Genomic DNA, 25,562 nt, shown 5'->3' on the forward strand with positions numbered 1-25,562 from the left:
TTAAACGAATTCGCAGCAGTTCCCCTCGAAATTCCGCCCCGCGCTCCCTTTTGCCTTTTGCGGCGGCTACTTTCGCATCATTAACCCACATGGATGGGGTTTTCGGAGTGATGAACCTGGTCACCTGGGGCTGAGACGGAGATGTCGTGAGAACGGAGGGTAACCCTTCAGACTCAACCAGAAGAACGGCAATTCCATTTTTCTTAACACTTTCAAGCCAATGTACATCAAGATAATAATATCGACAACAACAATTTTAAAACCTTCCTCTTCCCCTTTAGGAAATCCAACTGCAGTAAAAGCACCATTAGATTATAATCAATTTCATTTAAATTATTCACAATTTATTAAACTATGCAATTAAATTGAATGGTAATCTTATGACTACTTAACCTTAATTTATTTAAAATAAGAAAAAAAAACATTTTCTCTATGTACAGACTTAGGATAAGCTAAAGAACTACTAATAAAAACTGGAGGTGATGGATGCACTTTTGGGGGCAGGGCGAACTTTAAAGCTATTAACACATTTCAGTTTTTCCTTTTTGGGGGCTTACTAACTAGGCGTACAATAATCGTTCTCGTTCATGTACTTAGATCAGAGCTTAAAGCCTTCTAGGGTTAAGTGAGGGTTCCTATGTACACCCATGATCGTATTAATAGGTACATATATAGCTTTTTATATGAATCCATTTTAGTGCGACTTTAAAGCCTTAGCAATCATTTTTGTCACGTTTTTAGCCATACTTGTATATTGCCAAATAAAAAATATCAGAGTAAAAAAATGAATGGAAATGATTATTTGTTTTGATGGTACTAATCTTGTTATGATTAAAAAGATAGTGAAAAAGCTTGTCCTTACCGTTTTCTAATATCAATTTTACATTATTCAAAATCAAATTTTGTACTGGCAATGTTTTTTTGTTTCTGTGTACTAAAACGAATTGTTTTAGAATGTTATAGGTGCACCTATTTAATATGATCATGAGTGTAAGTATATACAATGGAGTTGGGGGGAATGGGATTGGGTCTCAAACCCTCGACTGATTGGGATTGTAAACGGGCACATTGTGGAAACTGATGCCAGCGTAGAGGGGTGGTGCCCCCATCATGGACTTGCCACTGGTGTACAGGTGCTTTTTGGGCAGTGCCCCGGCCGATTTGCTTTGGTGGTTCATCAGCGAGGAGGAGGTGGGCGTTCCGCCGCCTCCGGCCACCAGCCGATTTCTATAGCTCTCGCAGGTCTTGCGCGACCACACCCACAGTCCAGTCAGTGTTCCGCCCACCAGCTGGAAGAATATCCTGATTAGGGCGGGCCAGGCACTCAGCGGTGTGGGCGGGGCACAGTCCTCGAGCGTGGAGCAACTGGGCACGGAGTCCGCGTACCGTTCGAGCAGAGCGGCCACCACTCCCGCTGCCGTGGGTGCGAAATAGAGCAGCGAGAAAATGACGAAACGCTTCCGGATCTGCCCGAATCGATGGTGGGCCAGAGTGGGCTGCAGCTGCTGTTGCAGCAGGAGCAGGGATCTGGAGGCCCTCAGTGTAAAATAGAGGCCCAGGAGCAGGAGAACCAAGGCGGGCAGCTCCACGAATCCCGGGGCATAGCACATCCCAGTCAACTCACTGGGACGCACCTTCTCCAGCAACAAGGCGGCAATGGGCGGGGCCAGTGGAGGAACCCAGGCCAGGACATGGAACAGTCCGGATCGTTTCTCGAGCGCCTCACTGGACCACTTTTTGTGGGAGGATAGGTAGAAACACAGGGCGAATATCAACCACCAGCTGGCGGCGCACAAACTCAGATACGAGGTGGTTATATAGGAGGCCAGGCAGGGTGGCGTCAGTAGACAGGCTGGTCGCATCATCAGACGCCCCTGGTCCTGCATCCTAGCCTGGTTGTGGAACACGATCCGCTCCAGGTAGCACACACTGAACAGGTTGTAGCACAGGCACAGGAAGAGCACGGGTCGCTCTGGGTAGCCAAAGCGGGTGGGCTCCGCCCAAAAGGTCACCAGGGCAAACAAGGTGAGGACGAAGCAGACGGCCGAGAGGCCCAGGATCAGGCTCTCCGACAGCTTCTTCTGGGCGCTGGTATGGAAGGCATCCCGCTGGCACTGGGGCACACACTCCTCCGGGTTGAAGGGACTGCCGCTGAAGTTCTGGGGGCACAGAATGCCGCCGTTGCTGGAACCCGGAGCAGGTGGTGCCCCACTCTTCCAGAAGCGGTACGTTGGATGACCTTCCCCACCGCTGGGCGGACTGGTGGTGGGTGGTGGACCAGCGGGAACACCTGAGCCACCTGATCCACCAGAGCCACCCACCTCCTGGGGAATCTGCATGCACAGCTCGTGCTTCTCCGGCTGCGGCAGTCCGTCACAGTTCAGGAACTGGGGCCACAACTCCATCAGCTCCGGCGGAGCATTGACCGAGCACTCGTTCCTAACGGTTTCGCACAGCGACTTGCAGGCGGTAACGGGGCGTGGCACGTCCGGAGTGCAGAGCGGAAATAACGCCGAGCAGAGCAAAAAGCGGGCGCGGCGGGAGCAACCGGATTCGATCAATGGCACCAGTTTGGCAATCTGCAAGAAATACATAAAAAAATAGGAACATGAAACATTTGTGGCAGGAACAATGCTAAATTATAATTACTGTACTAATAAAGAAAACCTTGCGAAATTATTAAATGTAAAATAATAATCTTATATTCACCATAAAGTAAATATAGTTATTTTTAACCGAATGTATTTTGAAAGTCAAATAAAAAGAAATAAAAAGTCTAGGAACATAAAATCAAATTTTATTCGCCTTCCAAAATAACAATATTGTTGTTTGATTTTTGAGGAAGACAATTCATGAGCAAAATCAAAAACAGGCATAAACAAATGAAAAATCAAAGCTAGAAGTAAGAAACTGCAATAATCGTTTTATTTAGATCAACACATTTTTGAAATTAATTAAAAACTTGAAATGGAATAACATCATGGAAAATCAATTAATAATTATTTGATTTTCATAAAAACCTCAAACAATTTATGGCATTCTTCACATTTTCCAAGCCTATATTCTAGCAAATTGCAAAAAATTTGTGTATCTATATACTTGTCTAGATCAAACAGCAAAGCGGACAAATTCCGTGCGATTTCTAAAGCTTTTATCAATTAACAACTTTAAAGACCACCGCCGAATAATTGGATCGAAATTTGCTGTTCGATAAGCAAACCACAAAAACAATAAAAAATTGAGGAAAAGTTCGATTCTAAACAATTCACATTTCGGTTCACACTTTTGTAGTTAGATGTCTATAATTTTATCTAAAAAAATGCAATAAAAGCTCTGCCTTTTCTTTGTTGTTTTGCCGACACCACGCCAGCAGCAATAAAAAGCTAATTTAACAAATGTTTTCCATTTGCAACAATTGAGCGGCACAAATTCAGCTTGTTTACACCGGGTAATGTCTGATATTAAATTAGCTGAAATTGCAAAATTTGATTGTGTAATGCTAATGATTTTCCGCAGGTTTTGCCGTCTTTGGTGAGCTGTTTCGAATGTTTTTGCTGACAGAGATTATTAAAGTGCTTCTTGAGTGTCTAATAATGGCATAGAGGTTTTTAAATCACATCAAAATTATATCACTTTTTTTTTAGATAGAGAGACAAAAATCAAAAACAAGAATCGATCAAAGTATGTTATATTCCGCACCAACTTTATGTTGTAATTTTTGTTTGCTGTTGATCTTTTCTTGTTTATTTTCCATTAACAGTCTCACACGTTTGTAAATATCTGTGTGTATTTTTGGTGTGAAAACTTGCGTCAGATTTCACACATGGAAAAACGCCGCCAGTTTCCCGGTTGCGAGTTCATTCCATTTCCATTTGCAGTTGTCGATGGCAATTAATTGTCAATTACCAGCCATGCAATCTAATAACTTCAAACGAAGCCACATTTTCTCATCTTGACTCGACATCAACCGATTCAAAATTAATCTAGCCAAGAAAGTCTCAAGAGGCACACGGAAAAAAATGGTATTGTATTTTAAATGGTATATTTTTGCTACTTTTTTTGTACTTTATTTTAAACTAATAAGACATGAACATTTTATAAGACGTAGATATTTTAAAGAGCAAAAACATTAGATTGGATCTGCTGTTTGGATCTCCTTAATTCCACTGAAGGCCTCATTTTTTTTCGCTGTGCTCCCTGTCCATTGTCCAACATACGAGAAATGCCGACATTGATGACGATGACGAACCAGACGCATCAACATTTATGAGTTTGTGGAATTTTAGACAAGTCAGCGCGGCAGGAAAAAACCAGGACCCCAAGACAGGGCCAACGTTTTGGGGCAGACGGAAGATAATAAAAAAAAAACAGGAAACCTGGAGAGCAAAAAGCTGCATCGAATTATCGAGAAACTTTTTCTCAGGAAAAGGAAAGAGACCCTGGTCGCATCTCCTTTTCATACCAAAACCCGATGAACTGATCTCCGGGGGGACTTTTGACATGGATTTGATGGCTGCCAGTTCTTGGCTCTTTGTTTGCTGTTTGCTGGCTAACAGTAACCATATTGTTGTTGTATAATTAAGCCACATTAGGCCGAAAAAAAACAAAAAAAAAAAAAAAAAAGACAAAACAAAAAAACAAAACAAAAAAAAAGAGGAAAGGAAAAGAAGGCCGGTATCCAAGAACCGGCGGGCATCTCGAACGAAGCATTAGACACGCGATTTCCAATTTTTGTGGCTTTTGCAGCGCTCTCTGGAAAATAGCTGCCAGCAATAATAATTTAATGATGCAGTCGGCAAGTGAACGGCATCATCGTCTTGGCCATAATCATCGACTTGGCCGAAAGCCAGGCGAAACACCAACAAAACAACTCAACGAAAAAAAAACGGAAAGGCAATCAGCCTAATAGACCTGCTTTGGCCTACGAGTGGGAGTGAGAGAGTCGTATTTGGAGCGAAAGAGAGAGGGGCAGAGCGGGTAAAAAAGGTAAGACAGGTGAGGAGCAAACAGTGGTTCGAAATTCCAAGAAATTTACATTTTTTCAACCAGGTTTTAGGGCATTGCAATTCTGTTTAATGTTCTAGAAACTGTTCACTTGGTAAGCCCTTGATTTTATTTGACATTAATCAATTTACTGCTGACCATTCGTAGTGCGTCAACTACGTAAGCTTCTAGACTTTTATGTAGACTGATTAGACAGTTAAATTTATAATTAATATTGGAATTTATTCATATTTTACTTTTAAAACATTTTTGCATTTTACATTTTTAAATAAAAAAGATGTAAGATATACCGAAACGTATTTTCTCTGTCTATTAGAAAGTCAGCTTTAGAAGCAATATAAATACAAATTACTCTTACTCTTAAGGCATTTTTTGAACATTGAACATATTCACTTGTAAATCGTTTTTTTAACATTTGACATTTTGGTTAATTTAATAAAAAAAAGTTTGAAGTGTTCTGCCAGCCAACCAGTGTGACTTGGTGTTTGGGCCACAAGCCTGGTTGGCCAAGTGTCTAAAATGTATTATTAATGCAAAAGGGCATTGCTTGGTCATCATCATTTCCTTGGTCATGATGATCGCCTCCGACTCTTCAGTCTGCGCAGCGAATGCAATCTGCAACGCTTTGAGCGTTTTTTTCGTGTTTCTTTCGAAGTCGTTTGGAATGTTTTTTTTTTTTGGCCACGCAAAAGCCAACGAAAAGTTGGCAATTCGCCGCGGATCGCCGTCCACCCGACCAAAGGCGACAAATTCGTTTTGGTTGCGGAGCAAAATTATGGTTATTACTGAAGGCAGACGGCAATATGAAAGTTATTAGATGGAGACGCTTTGTAAATCTTTCAGCACTTAGTGTATTTACAGTGGTCATTCAGAAAATAAAATATCTTGGCATTTAGATATTCATAAAAAATGTAAGGAGCTAAATACATAAAAACAATATTTAGTTGAATTACATAGATGTTTTTTGATAAATTAAAAAACCTAATAATTAATTTGATTTAAATGATATGTGGTTAAACATGAATAAATAAACGTTAGTGTAGAATCAAACTAAAACATAGATCTTAAAATTTAATATGCAAAACTTCTTTTTGAAGTCTTCCATGGAACTCCATTTTTTTAACTGAACAGTTTGACGAATTCGCCGGCTGCACATACTGTGGTTAATATATAATGAATTTGGGCTTTGGTGGGATTTTGAAAAATCATGAAATCAACTTTTGTGTCGCCGACTGGATAGGATCCACAAGAAAAAAAAAAGAGTTCTGCTTAATTTACTTAAAAAACTGAAAAACCGAGCATTCGAACCCCTCCCTTAACCCATTATTTTTCGAGTTTCGTTTCGGTTTTGGGTTTTTCCTCCTCTTCCTCTTCTCCTTCAACTTCTTCTTGCCTTTGGACTCGCGGCTATTTCCTTTAATTTCGGTTTTAGTTATTTTTTTCTCAGCTTCATTCGCAGCATGTTTCACACTTTTTCGGTGAAGTCTCTCCGACCGAAAAAAAAACATTTAATTTTGTACACTTTGAGGCCCCTTTTTCCCCTCTCCCCTCTCCACACTCGCCTTTCCCCCCCCTGTTCACAATTCAATTACAAGGCCCAGAACAGCAACAACAATGGGCAAGTTGACACCTCACAGCCTAAACGCAAACCTAATGATTTCTCGATTTTGATTAATGATTGCGAGCCAAGAAATAAAATCAATGGTAGTCCCAGAAACGAAACGAATCGAAAGGAGAATAAAATTGCTCAGCGGCACTTTGACTTTGAATATGTGATTTTTCGAAAGGAATTACGGGCAGAAAAAACGCATAGAAGTATATACAGAGAGAGATATAAAAGAAAAATATAGCAATATCAAGCAATATCAAGATATAAAAGTAAACCTACATTTGAGAAACTAACTAAATATCTAAATACTGCTATTCTGAGTTGATACCTTAAGGCAACCTCAAACAACTCAAGCCCAACAAGCTGGTCTGAAACCAAGCAAAAAGCAGTCGTTTGTTCATTCATTAACAACGCTTAATGTCCAAGACCCATACCAAGCCATCCCAATCCAATCCTGTACCAGCCGATCCCGATTCCGATCCCGATTCCGATCCCGATCCCAAGCCTCTCGATCGGGGGACATTTAATGCGTTTGGACATCTGCATAATCTACGTAATGGATTAATTTATAATTTTCCACGCTCGCAGCGACGAAGACCGGACCCAAAAGAAGCCGAACCGAACTGAACTGAACTGAGCTGAACTGAACCGATCTCTCAAAAGGAGTGGTGTATATACCACATATACCTGGGTGGAGCATACAAATTGTGGACCTAACCGCCTGGGGACTTTGAATGCGAATGGATAATGGTAATGAAAACGACTCTGCCACGGGTGTAATCTAAGTATCGTTGAATGCCATTTGTTAGGCGATTATTTAGCGCTGCTCAACGCAAAGACGATGGTTCCATGGTAAGTATTTGAATTATTTGCGAATTTTCTATTAATAACTTAGAGCTGCTTAAAAAAGATAGTTATTATTTTACCACCACGTAATAGTATAAATATATTTTCAAGAATAAAGAATCTCAAAACATGAAATGGCATCCTAGTATCGGTTGATTAGATTCTTCCCATCTCAAGCCTTCCCTTCATCATCCGCCACAGATGAATCTTGGTTTTGGATTCGGGGGCCTTCAACAATTTCCCTGCTGTCAGGGTGACAAGTGTTGTGAAATGCCAGCCGAAAAGGCCGCACACACGTGAAAGATACACAGACTCGCGAGATACAAATATACATAAATAGACGAACAGGCGGACAGACAGTGAGACCTCCTCTTGACGCACCACTCGCTCATTTTAGTCAGTCTAGTCGTTGACGGCGGCTTTTTATGTCTAATCCATTGCGAAGCGTTTCTGGTTATACCATATCTTAGAAATACGTTGCTGGATTTTTAGATGGGGTTTGCTTGAGATACTTTAAAATCACATACTCATCTGAATTTTTGCCTTTTCTTGGCATGTTGAACTGCACAAAGTTACTTTATTTTTATTTAAAAATCCATCCAAATATCTGTTAGGTAATATTAAAAAATGATCTTTACTAAGTTAAACGAACATTGTGTTTTATATTATTGTGAAATAAACTGTGTAATTGGAAAATTTATTTTAAGAGTATTTACTGATATTAATAATATTAACAATTACTATACTTAACACTTAAATATGGTATGAGGAAGAGCATAAAAATGTCGGTAAGCTGGTATACATTTTGTGGCTATGTGGTTTCGTGTATTTGGCTCTCATGCATTGTGGTACTTTATTTGATTTGCGCTTTATTTGATTTAGTTGCCGCTTGGCGCTGTTCGGACTTCAGCGGTCGCTGATGCGAATTGACAGCTGTTTGCCAGATGAAAGGGGGCGGGGGAGCGCTCAGGGGGTGAACGTGAGCCAGACTCACTGGCGGCACAACTTCAAAGTCAATTGATTTAATTTGCTACGAAAGCGTTTGCAATTAGCGAACGGGGACCATAGCTGCCGCTGTATATTTTCGGTATAGTATTTGCTACAGTCAGAAAATTGGCCCACAATTTTGATTTTTGTTTTGAATTTAGTCTTTTGATTTTGGGTTTTTATTCTGGTGATTGCTTTAAACAAATTGACATAAATGAATGCATCAAGAAAAAAGTAAGATTTAAGTCAAATACAATTTTAAGTATAACATTTAGCTGACAATATTCTTAATAATATATTTATACTCACAAATTTCAAAGTCAGCTTGTAAAATATTACATTTAATGTTACTCTGCGTGTAGACATACATAAATGTTTTAACATTTCGGCAGGCAGAGATCGGTGATTTGATTATGCGGTGGTAATTTGCATAATTAAGATGCCGTCCCGTGGCGACAACGATGCGATGATAAATCGCCAAAGCCGAAACGCCCAAAACAAAAGTTGCTCCCCAAATGACATCATGCGGCAGCGGCAGATGCAAAGATACATTTAGCATTCTTAATTAGCCCCAGCGTAGATAAGTTGGGAAGCGACCCAGAGATACGAATCGATCCGAATGACTGCATTTGTGCAGCACTAACTTGGCTAACTCCTCGACTGACTTAGCCGAGTTAGCCAAGTTAGCTAAGTTTGCCGACTTTTTCAAGCCCCGCCGACCACTGACAGAACTGTCAAGTGATGCCGACGACATACGACTGTCGTCTCACAATTAATTGACATTTTGACTGGCGAGGATTGTCATTCAAAGGCAAACGAGCAGCGGAATGCACCAAAGGAGCACCTCGCCAACTGGCTGAAGATTCTGAGCCATCCTCGGCACACCGAAGGCCGCACCATTAGCAACTCACTCACATTTATTGTTCATTTTATTTTTATTTGCAGAATTTAACTCAGTTTTTATTTGTTGAGTAATATGTATAGCGGAGATTTTTGGAAGGTTCATAAATAGATATTTATTATAAGTGAATACATTAGAAAGAATTCTGTTTCTGTTTTTTTATTTATTTATTTTGATGTAAGAGTTTTTACCAAAAATATACATCTATAGGAACTATAGAGCTGCTGGATTTATGGAATTAAGTTATTTATTTTTATTATTATTATTTATTTATATTTATTATTATATTTATTATTTTTGCTCTTTTTTGCATATATATAGAAAATTCGGTTATATTGTGGTTTATTTTGGTTTCTTTACGTTTTTAACGATTTTTTTCTTTATTTGGTGTAGGATGTGTTCAATTGGTAAAGTAAGTAAATTGGCAAGTTTCTTTGTTTTACTCTTATGAATTTTTCAATATATTTATTATTTGTTCTTGATTGGTTATTGGTTGATTTACGAAGAACTGTCATATTTACCATAGAGAACTGTTCTAAATTGCTGACCTTAGCTATTTCGATCCGTTGCCAAGTTAGATAATCTGCGGCAGCGATCTCAAAGGCCCACCAGACACTTGGCCGTGCAATTGGGCCCAGTTCTTGTAAGCGCTGTGGCTCTGCGCCTCCGTTGGCCATACAATTGGGACATGTTTGGCCGGTCCGCGCGGCTAGAGATACTTCGATACTTGGGTACTTCAGTAATTCTCCACCCCGGAGGAGATGGGGCTTCGAGGGTACGGGAACGGGAACGGAACTGACAGGCCGTGCCATTGTATGGGCTTTCGGGAAGGTAATGTATGCGCTGCCGTCTGTAGCTCTGACATTTTGTCAGGCGGGATTGCCAAAATGAGCTGCCGTTTGCAGGTTGTACACGCAACTTACAACTTACAACGCAAATTATGCCAGCTGTTTTCATTTAATTTCCTTTTTATTTTAATCTTTAGCCGGAGAAAGAGATCACGGAGATGGGTGAAAAAAGAGGGGGAAATGGCGAGAGCAATTCACGCGTGCGCAGGCGCGCAGTTCAATTAACTTAATTGCCATGTAATTACGTGCAGCAACAACGTTTACAGTCACTCCAGCAACAATAACAACGGCAGCAACAAAACAACAACATCTCACCGTCATCTTCAACATCCTGCCGCCGAATGCATAAGAGCAAAACAAAAGACTTAAGACACAAACCTGCTGCTGAGCCTCATCTCTCAGTCGTGTTTTTTTGTTGTTGCTATCTTTCTCATACCCTGACTTTGGGTATAGCGAAGCTCCATTGAGCTGGCTTATGTTCCTTATCCAAATAACAACGAATGCTCTCTAAAATATACCTTTAGAATTTCATTAAAGTTAATGATTTCTCATTTATATTTAAGTCCTTATAAAAGCGATTCCCTCTTTTTTCATTTAGTAAATTATAACATCTTAAGAAATATGTTAAAATAGTTTTAATAATTTTGGCAATAAAATCATATTTTATAATATTTTTTTTTAAATAATAAATATTTAAGTCCTTTTAAAAGCGGTTCCCCGTATTTGTCCAAACAGATAATGAAAATATCTTAAGAAATATATTTAAATGAATATTTGTATTTTAAGTAATACATATTTAACCCTACTTAAAAGCGATTAAAAGCGAAATATATTGAAATTATTTTGCAATTGCAATAAAACAATTTTAATGGCATTCTGGAAGCACTTCTTTTGTAATTTAAAAAGTAAGTGTGTCTGAGGCTTGGAAATACCATTTCCTTGAATTCTTGTCCTGATATTTGTGCAGCTCTCTCTCTTTTTCTCTGTGACTCCAACATTCCAGGGAGCCTCCGTCTCCTCTTTCACCCCATCTTCCTCCCCTTTCTCCTTTGCCCATATCTTCCTCCTCTTTTTCCTTTACCCCTGCCATTCATTCGGTGACTGGTTGGGAAGGCATTTGAAAAACGTTGCCGCATTTTTTGCGTGTTTGCCAGCAGCCGGAGAAAAAAATAAGAAGAAGCCACTGCTGCAAAGGAATGAACTAATTGTTTTTTCCCCTTTTTTCTTTATATTTTTTGTATGATTCTCTGGGGTTTCTTATGTTTTTTCTGCGCTGTCAAATTGTTTTCGTCAACATTGCAACTGCCTGACCCATCATTATGGAGACGGATTGTGGCCTGGCCAAAAAATTTCAAGGAAAAAAATATACACACAAAGATAAATTTTAATGTTTGTGGAACACACTGAAAACTATTCAGATAGATCCAAGCAAAGCTTTTTTAAAATATTGAAATATTTTAACTATTTAAATTAGCTACAAATATCAACTTAATACATTATTTATTAATTTATTTAATATTTATCTTATTTCCTTATTACCTTATTTAATATTTTAAATATTTCAAATATAGATGACTTGATCAGAAAAAGATAATTCTTAAAACAAATCGAACATTTTTTACAACATCTAGGAAGTTCACAAACATAGCCATTGATACTGTAAATAAATGTTATTTGAGGAGATTATCATATTTCCTCATTTTGTGTTATCAAGGAAACTAAACTTAAATTTTTTGCCGTGCACAAATAACTCGAGTTGAGTTATGTTCGCCATTCGCTGGACTTCAAAGTCAGTTGTCGCCGAACAGGAACAACAAAAACAATGGCAGCAGCTTTTCTGTGTTGTTTTGTTTTTTGTTTTTTGACATTATCAGCGCTAAGTCGTTTCAAATGCCGCCCTGATGGATTTCTCATGGCTGTGGCTGCCTGCCTTTTGTGCCTTTTGCCATAATTACAATGCAAACAGAGCGCTCTTTCGTCTTGCTCCCACCACCGTAGTGCTATCCCGCTCTGGTGAACGTAAATCAGGTAGCAGGAACAACAACAAGCCGGCGCTTGGCATTTGCAGACCGCTTTCCGATAAGAACGCTTGCTGGGTAACTTTTCTTATCAGAAGCGACCAAACGGACGGATTAACTATGTGTGGTGCCTCATTTTCTTCGAACTCTATTTTATGGTTTTTTTCAGCTGATAGCCGGTTAAATGCAAACACATTAGTTGTTGTTTTTTATCTATCGAAAATGGTCAAAGAAAAACAGAACAGAGAGCAGAAAATGTGAATTTATAATGCTAGATAATATGACAGTCGCGGGTGTAACACTTGATGACACTTAAGCTGGGGTATTATGATTCTAACGCAACCGTAGTTAGGCATATTATTTTACAAATTTAGTTAAAAAGCAACTAAATGTTAATTCATCTCAAGGACTAAAAAAGCCTCTAAACCAGTAAGTAAACTCACCCATTTGTTTTGTCTTTTTGCGGTAGTTTCTTTAATCAAATGCGACTACATATTGATAGTGTGATATCGGATTGATATACTTTGCCCCCCCCTAAGGTTAAGTCGCACGGCCTATATACATTTATGGCTTAGGCTGATATGGGCCTTTGGCGAGCGATAAGCCGACTGCAATTGCCATACAAAATAAGTTTTACGACATTCCTTTGGGCCCTATTGGGTATTTCTGGTATCAAAGCCCTCCTTGCGGAGCACCCCTTTCACCTGGAAATGGTTGCTGAGCAATCTTAATGGGTTCTGATTTTTAAAATCAAACAATTTTATTGTCGCCATCGACGATGTGGCTGTTGTTGCTTTATGCTTGCCATTGCTATGTGGTTAAGGCCTTGTGTGAAGTTTTATTTATTTATTTTTTTGTATTTGAGGGAACTGCTTGGCTTTCGGACTTTCGTTCGCCGGCTAATACCTTGCCCAAATATTTACTATTACTTTACATAAAACGCAGCCGTCGTTTTGTCACCACCAAATTCGAGCTGATGTGAAAAAATAGTTAAAAAGGTCGGCCATACTTGCTAAATTCCTCAAGCTTTCAGGAAAGATTACCCAAAAATAGTGACAAACTAAAGGTTTAACTTTAGGCTAATATTTACTTATTGAAATTAAATTAATGAATAGTATTAAACACCCTCTTAACAATCCTAATGGTTTGTTAGAATTTATGAAAGGCTAATTTCTGTGCCCTTTGATCTTAATGGCAAATAATGTATATTGTTTCAGTGGTTTAAGCTAAGTAAGCACACATAAATATTGGCATAAAAACTTGTAGATACTCAAAATAGTCTTCTCTGTTTGTAGAGGCAGCTAGATAACTACAAAAATAGTAAATGTGCTGGCAGTTGCATGATGGTTATCTTCTGAGCACCAACCCAGTGGGGCGCACTTTCAATTAATTTACTTGTAATTGTCGCTTGACGAGCACTTTGTCGGCACTTGAACGCAACGCCCACTCGACAAACAGGCAAACATGGGGACAAACATGGAGACAAACAAACAAACAAACAACCGGCAAGCTGTCATAACGATAAACTGACAAACCGAGGAGAAATGCACTTTTGGTGTTCACTCTCGATCTTGGACATGTCATCGAAAAATTAAAGCTAAGACCGACCTTCTCGTGTGGATTTTTCTTTATTTATTTGATCTATTTGCCCCCCAAATACCACTCCCCTTCGACGTACTTTATTTCACGTGGCACCTTTGCGTTCCACGGTGCGTATGTGTGCTTTACCTATCGCCAACCGATAAGGAACAAATATTCGTAGTCAAGCATAGTCAAAACGCTTGCCATCACCACTTGAAAAATGGAAAATGCAAAAGAATGGAAAAGAAATTATTGGAATTTAGCATAAAGTTTAGGCAGTGCAAGAAAAGGCTACAGCAAAAGGTTATACTTATATTTTCTGGTAATGAGAAAAATCATAAATAAATGTAGAACACTACTGAAAAACTTTCAACTTAAAATTTGAAAATCCAGTCTCATGTAGACTATTACTCCATAGAAATTTAACAATTATCGCCTCTCATTTGTAATAAGACAAACGTGTGTAGACGCAGAGCAATTAATGTCTCTTAATATGAGATAATCTGGGTATAATCAGGATATGTACTTCCCATATCGTAGGCCCAGAAAATAAACTTCCCTTTCCAGAGTGGTTTTCCTCTGGCTTTTATCCCGTTCGATGTGATCTTCAGTACTTTGTTATTGTTTCCGAGCATTATGTAAATACACCCAAACAGTACAGTATGCGTAGCTTTTGATGCTCTTTATTGCCGCTTGATGTGGCTGCCGTTGGAATCTCTTTTGATTTCTGTATTTCTGTATAGTTTCCAGACGCTTTGATCTGTTTTACGTGCTTCCGATTCATTTTGTTGGAGGCAGGGGAAGGGGTGCTTTCGTTTTTATTGCCACTTGAGGCTTGGCCGGGTTTTGTTCATTGTCTTCTTTCGTCTAAACAACAGAGAAGAAATGAAAGAAAACCGAGAAAACCATGAAAACCCAGTCCCAGATCAGACAATGCATTTTATTTTCTTCTTTTTTCAGCGCCACGATAAAACAAAGTAGGCGGCAACGCGCTCGGCAAACGCCCCACAAAAAAAAATGAAAAATAAAACCCAAAGCCAAAGCCATAGAAAGAGGGAATATCCAAAACTGCAGCCAGATAAAAAGTCTATGGTCAGTTGCTCATGTCGCCTGTCAGTGTTGCCGGAAATAGTGCATCAAAATAGTAACGGAAAATCGCCTTAATTTATATGCAATTCTAAATAACATACTTTGTATATACATATATCAGCTTAAAATTTGTACATATTTGTTGACTACAAGTGCATAATGATTACAAAACAACATTTTCTAACGCTTAAGTTTAACAATTGAAAATATGGAACTTCGTTTTGCCATTTTTAGCTAGTTTGTCATCTATCAAATACAATTCTTGTATATGTAAGTTATTATACTTTAAAGTCTGTAACTTAAAAGGATGTTATGAACTTGAAAAGAAAGAACCTAAAATGGTTTTGATTTGAAATAAGAGTTTAAAACTTAAAAAATACTTAGTACCACTAAAATTTCCGGATTGGTCAGAAAAATAGCTGAGCCTGTCATCTCCGATGTCTGCACTTAGCATCGACATCGAAAACAACAACAAAGCGGCAGCACCGCGTCATCGACATCGACATTTGCCTTTTTTCCATCCAAAAGCGGGCATGGGCATGAAATGCAAGATACGCTCAAAGGAAACCGAAGTCCAAACGAAAGGTGTTAATGGACTCGACTGTGCACACACAGATACACCGAAACCCAGATACACACAAGCACAGCTTCCATCTAAACTAAGCCCAAAAACTCCAAGACGAAACTAATGCGTTTGTTGCACCCAGAGAAATTTGGATGCTAAGGGTCAGTTCAGTAGTTTTAATATATTAATTATAAATTTTTGAGATTTAAATAACTCGATTTATTGTGAAGGCCATATTTTTCTGAATAGTTTATACCTATGTATATTTGATATTTATTAATTTAAAACATTTTCGATGTAGATTTATTTTGAGGACAATGTATTCCTGAATTATTTATGTAACGAATATTTTGGTTTTAGATATTAAAATAAATTTAAGTCATTTTTTTCTCAGTGTATTTCATTCCCAGCGGCAGCTCTTTCTTCTCGCCCATTTGTTCCTTTCTCTCTTTGTCGCCGGTCCAATCGCACAGGTCTCCCTGGCTAACTAACATCTTTTTGTGGTTTTTTTTTCGAGATTTCCACTAAATGGCCTTCCTATTCTTCCGACTTTTCCCTCGGCGGCTCTTTTCACGCACTCTGCGACTACTCAGCGATTTTCATGGGCCATTTTCACGGTAAATTAAGGGCCGAGATGACCTCAAATGTTTAAGCCGCATCGTATTTGGTCATGCAATAAATGAGAATATTTCAGAACTAAATGACGCCTTTCTCTTAGTCCTAAGATTTGTTTATGAATGATATTTTACGATTTTGCTTGTGTATAAAACAAATTAAAAATTTGGCTTATTTGAGTTCCTTGGTTTAATTTTTGATATGTTTATTTCATGCAATAACTGAGGATATTTTAGAACTAAGTAAAGCCTTTCTCTTAGTTTCAATATTTATTTATCAATGCTATTTTATAATTTTTCCCTTATATAAAATTATATTATTTAAGTTATTTCAACTCAATTTTTATGTGTGTATTTTTATTTATTTTGCTTTTATTTATTCATTACATATTCTTAAGCAACATAGTAAACTTCTTCATTAATTGAAAAGCAATTAAATGTCGCTTCTTTGACGTCTTTCGGGTGATAACAGTGCGTTTGTGTTTGTCTACCAGTCTTGTTTCCACCTTTATCTAGATATATGTAGCTCTCAAGTCGGGGAACCTTCTCCTTCTATACGACTTGTTTCCCAGAGCGTTGCTAATGGAAATGAAACCCCCGATAAATACTGAAAAAAAAAAAATCAAAGCAGCGGGAGGCACACCAAAATGGGAAACGAGTGTTCCGATAGCGAACCGAAAACGGAAAAGTATTCAAACTTATGAATGCAAACTATATTTCATAAATTAATTTCCATAATGCTCTGATTTCGAAAGCGACGAAAGTAACCCGAATAAGATTATGGGTTGTTAAATATTGAAAAAATAAAAAATCAAAATGAAATGATAAAATTTAAAGGAAAAATCCTTAAACACAGTTTTATTTGTCTTGAATAAGCTTTCTTTCTATTTTCGCTAAATTAAATCATAATTAGCAACTTGAAATACGTTTATTTATCTAAACAGATCATTGCCTGCCTTTCTTAATATATTTATTTATTATTTAGTCATGGCTTTGTGTTTATCTTCTCCGCAGTGACCGCAAAAAAATAAAAAGCCAAAGCAAATAGTAGATTCGTGTGGGTTGAATGGGGCGGAAGAGCCCCACTTTGATGAGCTGCCGCCCTTCGAAAATCCCTTTCCCACTCCCCACTCCCCCCCCCAACCAAAAAAAAAAAAAAACACAGCCCCACGTTCTCGGCATTCACAATTTTGAACATTTCCCAAGAGTTTGTGACTTCTCAACAACATTTAGCTGGCTGCTGCTTGTTGCTTTTGTTTTCATCTGCTGTGTTTGTTGGCTGTACTCTTTTTAGTGTGTATTTTAATTTTTTTAGAAAAGTTTACCATGACAAATATTTTAAGTCTTTTAGTGATTACTTATCAGCTTAAATAATATTGCAAATTTTTATATTGGGTTCCCCATTTGTAAACGTATTTTCAGGAAACATCATGGTAAGTATTTAGCATTTGGTTTAACTTTAAATAAAGAAAAAAAAGGAAAAATGTAAACATATTTTTAAAATGCATCGGTCATATATTTTATTTCACAACAATTGAATTTTTAAATGCTCCCTAATAGCTAACTTATTTCCTTAAAACCCAGTGTATTCTAAACTCAGTTATCGGGCCGGCTTTTCCCCTTTATGTTTGTTTCCATTTTTAGTCTCTGTTGCATTTTTTTAAATTTTGTTTTTCGCACGTAAGCGAAGAGAATTAATTTTATGGGCCACAGCCACACACAAAAGCCGGGCTTATCAACAACGTGGAATCGCGGAGAACCGGGGACGACATGCCTGCTATTTGGCCAACAGCTTTTTGAGCGAATGCACAGATATATGGTATAGTTATGGCTTTTACCTGGAGCTCAGCCTCCAGCTGATTGGTGTGACCCGCCAGGTTGGGCAATGCGGTCATGTTGTAGCCAAGACCTTGGCAGGCGGAAACGGTAATCCGCTGGCACTGTAATCCATTCGAGCCGCCTGCCACGGGGCCGGGATTGCTGATTGCCGAGGAGGTCCTGCTGGTGCTGGCCAGGGCCAAAGCCAGGAGCAGAACCTGGCTGGCGTTCATTTTTTTCATTGGGCCCTAGAATCACTCAGGGGTCATCATGTTTGACACTCCGGCGGGGGTTCGGTTTCTGTTCAAATACCACTCGCGAGCACGTGAAAAAAATGGATTTGAATTGTTCTTCGGTTATTTCGACCTCTGGTAAATTACGTATTTTTCTGTTTTCCAAAGAACTCGCGCAGGGAACTGTGAAACATTACCGCTCGTTTCTGGTCTTTCGAACAAACTACCAACTCTCGGTCGTCAGACGTTGGGTTTTGTCCACGCGAAGCGCCTCGAACTTGTTCGATTGCTTACTTGCAACATGTTGCAATGAACAAATATATATATCCGTTGGATATCCAGTGCCTAATGAAGACAAATAAATTTACCGTTTTTATACCCATCGCGTCGGAAGGGAAATTAAACTCCCTAATGAACATTTGGTGGCGGAAGAGGATGATATATGGCTATAGCCTAGGACTTGGGCTTTCATACAGAAGAGAGATATACAACACATAAAAGGAAAATACTTCTAGGGTATGGATTGCGATATATGGTTTAAGGTTTCCAATATTTAGATTTAAAGACTAGAAATCATATCATATAAAAAGTTCTTAAATTATCCATTATTTTCAAATTAAAATCAAAATTACTGCAAACAGCTTAGGAATTTCCAAAAATGCTTAACTTGCCATAGTAACTTGCCCCAATCAAATTAGTTTAAGCTCTGCAAATAAATTCTTTTATAAAGGCTAAATTAAACAACCTTCTTTTGTAGACCACCGACCATGATTTCAAGGGTCCACCCGATCGACAACCCCACATCAAGTTTTATCCGGACCGGGATAAGTGATGGAGATCGAAGCAGTTCCCCCGAGATGAATCAGTGGCCGGCAGGTGAGTTAAGTTCCCCGTGGGTGACTGCCATCCAACTTAGAGCGTCGATCGGTTCGACACACACCGCATGTGCACAGAAAAAAAAATACTCATTTAAAGTGGAATTAAACCAAATTAGTGTATGCGTATCCCATTGGAATTGTAAATGTACTTAACTTATAACTGGAAAATTGGGCAACGTTAAAATTATGTGAAATGCGAATTATTTACAAATTCAATAATAATTTAATTAATATATTACAAAAAAAATGTAAGATATTTTTTCTTAATTAAAAATATTATTAAAAAAATAAAGCAACAAAATTAAAAACTTGAATCCGATAAGCAATTTAATTTTTAAAATTTAATACTTAAAACTGCATTTAAATAACAATGAATAACGATCAAATGTTTTAAAAGGTGTATGAGAATATTAAGACTGTTGTCCCAGCTGTCCTTTTCTCTAAGTGTAAAGGTGAGGAAACTCGATCGGCAACGTCGACCAACCGCAACAGCAACATCAACATCAAACAGAACTGAAAGGGGGTGGTTGGAAGGAGGATGAGGTGCATGCAATTGAACACCGCGACCTCCACACACTGCAAATGTCGGCGTCGGCGATCTTTGATGTGTGCTTTGATTTCCGGCAGCCAGATAAGATTTTTGCCTCTCCTCTGGGCCTCCCCCTTGAGCCCCTCCCCTCTGACCTGCCCCCTTTTATCCCTCTTTCACCGCTTTTCCTGGGTGCCGCAAAGAAAATCGCTGATCAAAACGAATTGCTGCAAATTTTGTTATGGATCTTGAATCTCCGGTGTTTGGGTGTTTGAAGGTGGAGCCAAGGGGAAATCTATGGCATTAAATCGGATGGCCAACCACCTGTTCTATCTCAATGGTATACGGTCATACGATGTTGTCTAATAATTAAAATAGGAAAAATATATAATTTCATTTATCGAATTGTGCAAATAAAAAGGCACTTGTTTAGTTCTAAAAATATTCTTTTAATTTCATCCTTTTTTCATTTGCTTTTTTTTTTAACAAAAATTTAAGTAAATTCAGCTTTCTCACACAATCATGTAACTTGATATGTAAAAATTTAGATGGTACTCTGAAACCAATATGGCTGCATTTTTATCGCTGTGTATTATTTTATTTAAATGCTCACCTCGCACTTTCATAATACCCAATAATAATTAAAATCCTCCAACCACTTGGCGATCTCAGATCTCTCAATTGTCATCTCAGCTAATCCCCCATGTAAGTACTACCCGAAAACGAGGGAAAGAGACGGCCAATTCCTATAGAGGATGATGGAAAGAAAGAGATGGGAAGGAAGGGGCAGGCCGCTTTGTTTGTTTGTTTTATTTTTGTGTGCTGTGTTGATTCTCGAAATCCGCCAGTTGTTTGAACTTGGATGCGATGCGCACGTACAAATATCATCAAAGAGATCGATCTGAAAATGGAACTGGATGGCGTATAATAGCTAATGTAAGCACTCGCTCTTGGCCTTCCATCCTCTCCTCCCCTCCCCTTACCTCAATTGATCCTGCCTCTTTTGTTTAAACAATATTGCGCTCACTTTCGGGCTTAGTTTTTTTTTTTTTGTTAGGTGCTCAAGAGTGTTTCTGTTAAGTGCCCCGATCGCAGCACACCCCTCTCTTTCTTGCGCCCTTATTGTTGTCTAGCTCACACTTAAGGGTGGATGGGGATCACTTGGGATCGTAGGAGATTATTCCAATTGTGGTAATGTTCAGAGCCTTTTGTTAGCGGGGGATGTCGTTATCCATGAAGATCTCTTGGGCCGGATATAGGAAACAATCCTCAACGGCAGTCAAAGGTGGTGATCATCAGCTAATAGGTCCTCAAGCTTAAGCAAAAAAGCCAGGCTTTAACCATTAAATCTAATATTTTTTATTTCCTTTGAAATTAATTTCCTTCACGATATTAATTTGCAAAATATATATAATTTGCCTGGCTTAGTGACTGGTTTTTATATCCTGCAATTCAGGTGACACTTTGAATCATTTTCCCGACTTCAAAGCGGTGCCGCTCAAAGAGGATTTGCTCAGCCATAAAGCGCTGTCAACATGGAAAACGATCATATTTTCCACGCCGTCTCTTTTCTGCCATTTTCCATCTGCCATTTACAATTTTCCATTTGGTTTTCCCAGCGATCGGTTGACTTTGATTTGTTTGCGCTTTTTTCCGATGTTTGACAAAGGTACAGGGGGTATGAATGGTACATATATATATAAAATGTGTGCGATCCGGTGGTCGGGATGTCCGACATGAGTCACCACCCACAACCGCAATCCCACAGATACGCGAATTTCCAAATATCTACAACTCTTTCGGTCTTCGCCAGTGTGCCATTAACTAGTTTTCTGGTCGGCCGAGTTCAAAAGCGCTTATTAATCTCTAGTACTTGTGTTTAGTACTTTTAAATACGTTTTGAGTACTTTATTCAGTATGCTTGATGTTTTGCCGCCGCTCCAAGTCACGATATTTGCTCTGCCTCTGCTTTTCCCCCTGTTTGCTTCTCCTTTCTGTTGTTCGCTGTTTGCTTTTGCATTTTGCTTTTTGCTCTTGCGAATTGGACGCGCGTCAATATTTATTTTATTTATCTTCTCGGTCGCCCAGCTCACGGATATTCAAGGTAGGAAAAATGGGATGGAAATTCAGGGGGGGTACAGATACAGAGAGAAAAAATGGATAAAGAAATCTCACTTGACGATTCATTTATATTTAATAAAATATAAAGTAAAAAAACGTTTATTTGTGTACTTTTTTCATAAAAGCTGGCCTACAAGGTGTATACAAATCAAAGAGAAGAAACTTATGAATGATATTGCTCAAATAATTATAATAAAGTAAACTTTTTGTCATTGCTTATACCTAATTCACATTTGTATGCACTGGCTTTTCTCCGTGGAGGAAAGCACAGGGAAAAGGGGGCGGCTGGCGGGTCAGTGGATTTGTACGCCCTCGAAACTGGCGCCCGCCTGCAATTCAATCCGCCCGACGAAGACTCCCAGCGGGACTTCTCTTGGCTAACTCTTTTTCTTTTCTCTTATTTTCCCCGCCTTTTATTTGCTTCTCTGGCAGAAGCCATAGGAATAATGCGATAATTACAATGCCAAGAATCATTCGTTGGGGACACCGTGTGAATTACCGCGGCTCAGACTAAAGGAATCTAAAGTTACTCCAAAATCGAAGGAAAAAGGGGACAAAAAGAGAGAGAATCCATAAGAGAGGCATGCACTGCCTAACAAAGAGTTACATGGGATTATCCTGCTTCTTCAGTTTCACCTGCCACATAAATCTCCCATTTGAAAGTGAGGTTGTTGCCGGTGCAAATGGCACCCAACAACTGCGTATTTCATACAACTTTCTAAAACTAACGTCTCTACAACAATATAGAATCAATTAAAGCTCAGTACTGCGCGGCTGTTCGTTAGGGTAATTAAAGGGGCTATAAGCCCGGATTCATCCATGGGAAACCAATACGCATTCGAGGAAAAAAGCGGCCTGGCGCTAACTCAGGTAAGAGGCGAACCCAAGCAACAATAAACTTCAGTCAGACAATAAAACCCTATATAAACTCCAAAATGCGAAATGCGAAATGCGAAAAAAGGGTAAATAAAAATGATAAAGGCTGGCGAACCACTCATCAGCATATGATTTCCTTTGTAGACATTCGTCTATACGAAATATGTGGAATATATGTTATATGCGGAATGTTCGGAGGGAAGGGTGCGCCAAAAATAATTTGCCATATCCTGGCGGAAGGAGACGGAAAGAGAAGGCAATAGGCTGCCAGAAAGGGACGGGGTGAGCGATAAGGCGGCATCGGCGAAAGATGAAAGCCGCGCTGGGGTGCTAATAAAGTTGCCCGCCAAGAAATAAAGAACTTCAGCAGGGGCAAAGGCTCGCCCCTCCTTCGATTTTCTCCGGCCCTGTGTAGGTGCTAATTTAGCGACCCCTCAAAGATACACAGGGTCCCCCAGAATTTCCATTTTCAACAGAAATGAACTCCAGATAAGGGACTAAATGTCAAAATTATCAACTCACTCGGTGCCCATATTAACCCATGTTCCGTATATTGTCTTGAAATAACCCAAAATACAATTCGGAAAATATTTTTTAATAATAAACTTAAAAAATACTAATATATATTATCAGTGTAGTATCAGTATTTCCCCTAACACCATCTTGACAAACGTTATACTTCTTGCGTATAAAAATATTAAATATCCCAATAAAATACTTAAGAGTGCTCACAAATTTGTGCATTATTTGTTCAATGCCCTGTTAAGTCCCCATAATTTAAAACCCTGTTAACCCATAAATTAACTCATAGTGCAAAATAAAAAAATGCTCACTTATTATTTAAATAAAAATAATATATTTACAGTACATAAAATTTATTCTTAGCATTATTTTGGCAAAAGTTATAAATAATATTAAATATCCCAAAAAATATTAATGAACTGCTCGAAACACAAGGATCTTACCAATCCTCTGTTAAATCCCCATGGGTTAAGAGCTTGATTTGGCCCAAGTCTTTGGGCATTGAAGATTGCAGATCAAGTGAGGACGAGGGCGAGGATGAGCAGGGAGAAGAAGGCGAATACGAAAAGGCAGAGCTCATGGGGCCAGACAAAGTGCAAATATATGTTGCCAAGACCACAAAAGCCGGGGCTTAAGCCAAAAGGCGGGTCAGAACCATAGGAAAAATCAAAGAAAAAAATAAAAAAAGAAAAAAAAAAAAAGAGGAACAGAGGAAAAAAATACAGCTGAGTGGATGGCCTTACCTCGAGATGCCAAAGTGCATCAGGCACTAAAATGCAGAAAATTGAAACAGGCTTTTAATGAAATGAAAGCGCCGCGAGAGATGAGATGCGCGGTTGAATGGTTGGATGGTTGCATGGCTGGATGGTCGGATTGCTGGATTGCTGGATGGCCAGTTGGTCGGATCGACTGACTATCTATCTGGATATCTGGCCCCACGTCCTGGGCTCTGAGATGTGAAATGGTGGCAAACGAGGGCCAGTAAGCGCTTATAAAAATAAAATAAAGCGAACACAAAGAGTCAATTAATTAGTAGATGGATCCACGATTATTGCTATATTAACATTGCGCTGCAGTTAAACCCGCAGTTGCGGCTCACTGCGGGAAAAGGTTATGGCGTATCAATTGGTTTTATGTATATGAGATATCAACAAATTATATGTATTTATTAACAAAAAATTGTATATACATTAAAGTTAGCTTTTATGTCTCTTAGAATACCAGTATTTGTAAAAGAATATTACTTGTTTTGCAATTTGTAATCTTGATTACAAATCAAAATTAAATTGATTAACGAATGAAATGGACTAAAAAATTTAGTTTGTTCAATATTTTTTAAAAAACTTTATTGAGCTGAAAACAAAAAGTAAAAGCAGTAAAGGTTCATTGCAAAAGACAAACAAAAAAAATGAATCGTTACTTTTCTGTTCTGTTTAAAGACCCTTATTTTTCCCAGTGCCGAAATTGTGGAAGAGTGGTCTTCCTTTTACTTAAGATAAGTGTGGGGAATGGAAGCTGGGGCGTTCATTAAATGATAACAGAGCGACGGCCGGTTTCGGGTGATAAGGCCATTTGAACTAACCCGCTCGGACAGGTAAGAAAAGGCAGAAAAGCAGAACCATCTGTGGCATCCGAGCATGTGGAGTGAAATGCGCCTAATGATTCGGGACCCAGGATTCCCAGGCAAGACCGACAGTGCAAGACAATGAAAGGCAACCAAGGGGCAGAAACAGAAGCTGCAGGGAGAAAAATGATTTAAATACACGCAATCCTCGAGGCGCCACAGCGGGCAGCATTCGTCGGGGGACGAGTCCTCGAAATTTATGATGCAATTTGCTGAAAACAAGAAAAAATGGGAACACACACCGAACAGGCAATCATTGAATAAATTCATATATTTCTTAGTCTCTGTTTCGGTAATGCAAATCTCGGCGATCGATTGGTAAACAAATTTTTGAAGTTCAAAAATAAAGTTATATTTTCTCGACATTATTTAAATAGCTTGTTACTTTTTAGCTGGATTTGTGATTCGTTACTAAAATACATTTTAAAACAAACAAGAAACAAGACAATTCAAAAAGAAAACCAGAACTCTTTATAAGCAGAAAATTATGGGACATTCTACTTAAAGTTCTCGCGTTTTTCATGGTTTCTGGGATTATGACTGTTTTGTGATGCAAATTGCAAATTTCGAAGATCAAAAAGACAATTTCTATTAATAGTATTAATATAATTGCAACTAAACATAGATCGTGGCCAAAATATACATTATTAGTTAGTAACTGAAACAAAATTTAAAATGAACCATAACTATTTTGTTGCAATGTAAGTTACAATTTAAGAACAAAACAAAAACTCTTTATAATCAACAAAGTATGAGATATTGCACTTAAAGTTCTTGAATTTTCAGAGTTACCTGGGTTTATGACTCAACATTTAACGCCGCGTATGATGACTCAAGTTCACAGATCTCCTAGCTCTTGAGCCCTCATTCCAGCTAAGTGGAGCTAGAGCTTTGAATCC

At 38.6% G+C, this 25,562-nt stretch overlaps 1 protein-coding gene across 1 annotated transcript; it reads right to left on the reverse strand.

Annotated features, from left to right (window-relative positions):
- Positions 1-327: 327 nt before the first annotated feature.
- Positions 328-18,323, reverse strand: LOC108136324 (frizzled-3). Its single transcript, XM_017257426.2, has 2 exons — positions 17,901-18,323; positions 328-2,579 (listed from the first exon to the last, which is right to left on the reverse strand). The coding sequence occupies exons 1-2, from the start codon at positions 18,120-18,122 to the stop codon at positions 1,032-1,034; spliced, it is 1,770 nt and encodes a 589-aa protein (XP_017112915.1). The 5' UTR covers positions 18,123-18,323; the 3' UTR covers positions 328-1,031.
- Positions 18,324-25,562: the final 7,239 nt, after the last annotated feature.

Source organism: Drosophila elegans, unplaced genomic scaffold (genome assembly GCF_018152505.1).
Source record: "Drosophila elegans isolate 14027-0461.03 unplaced genomic scaffold, ASM1815250v1 contig_149, whole genome shotgun sequence".
Classification (NCBI taxonomy): domain Eukaryota; kingdom Metazoa; phylum Arthropoda; class Insecta; order Diptera; family Drosophilidae; genus Drosophila; species Drosophila elegans.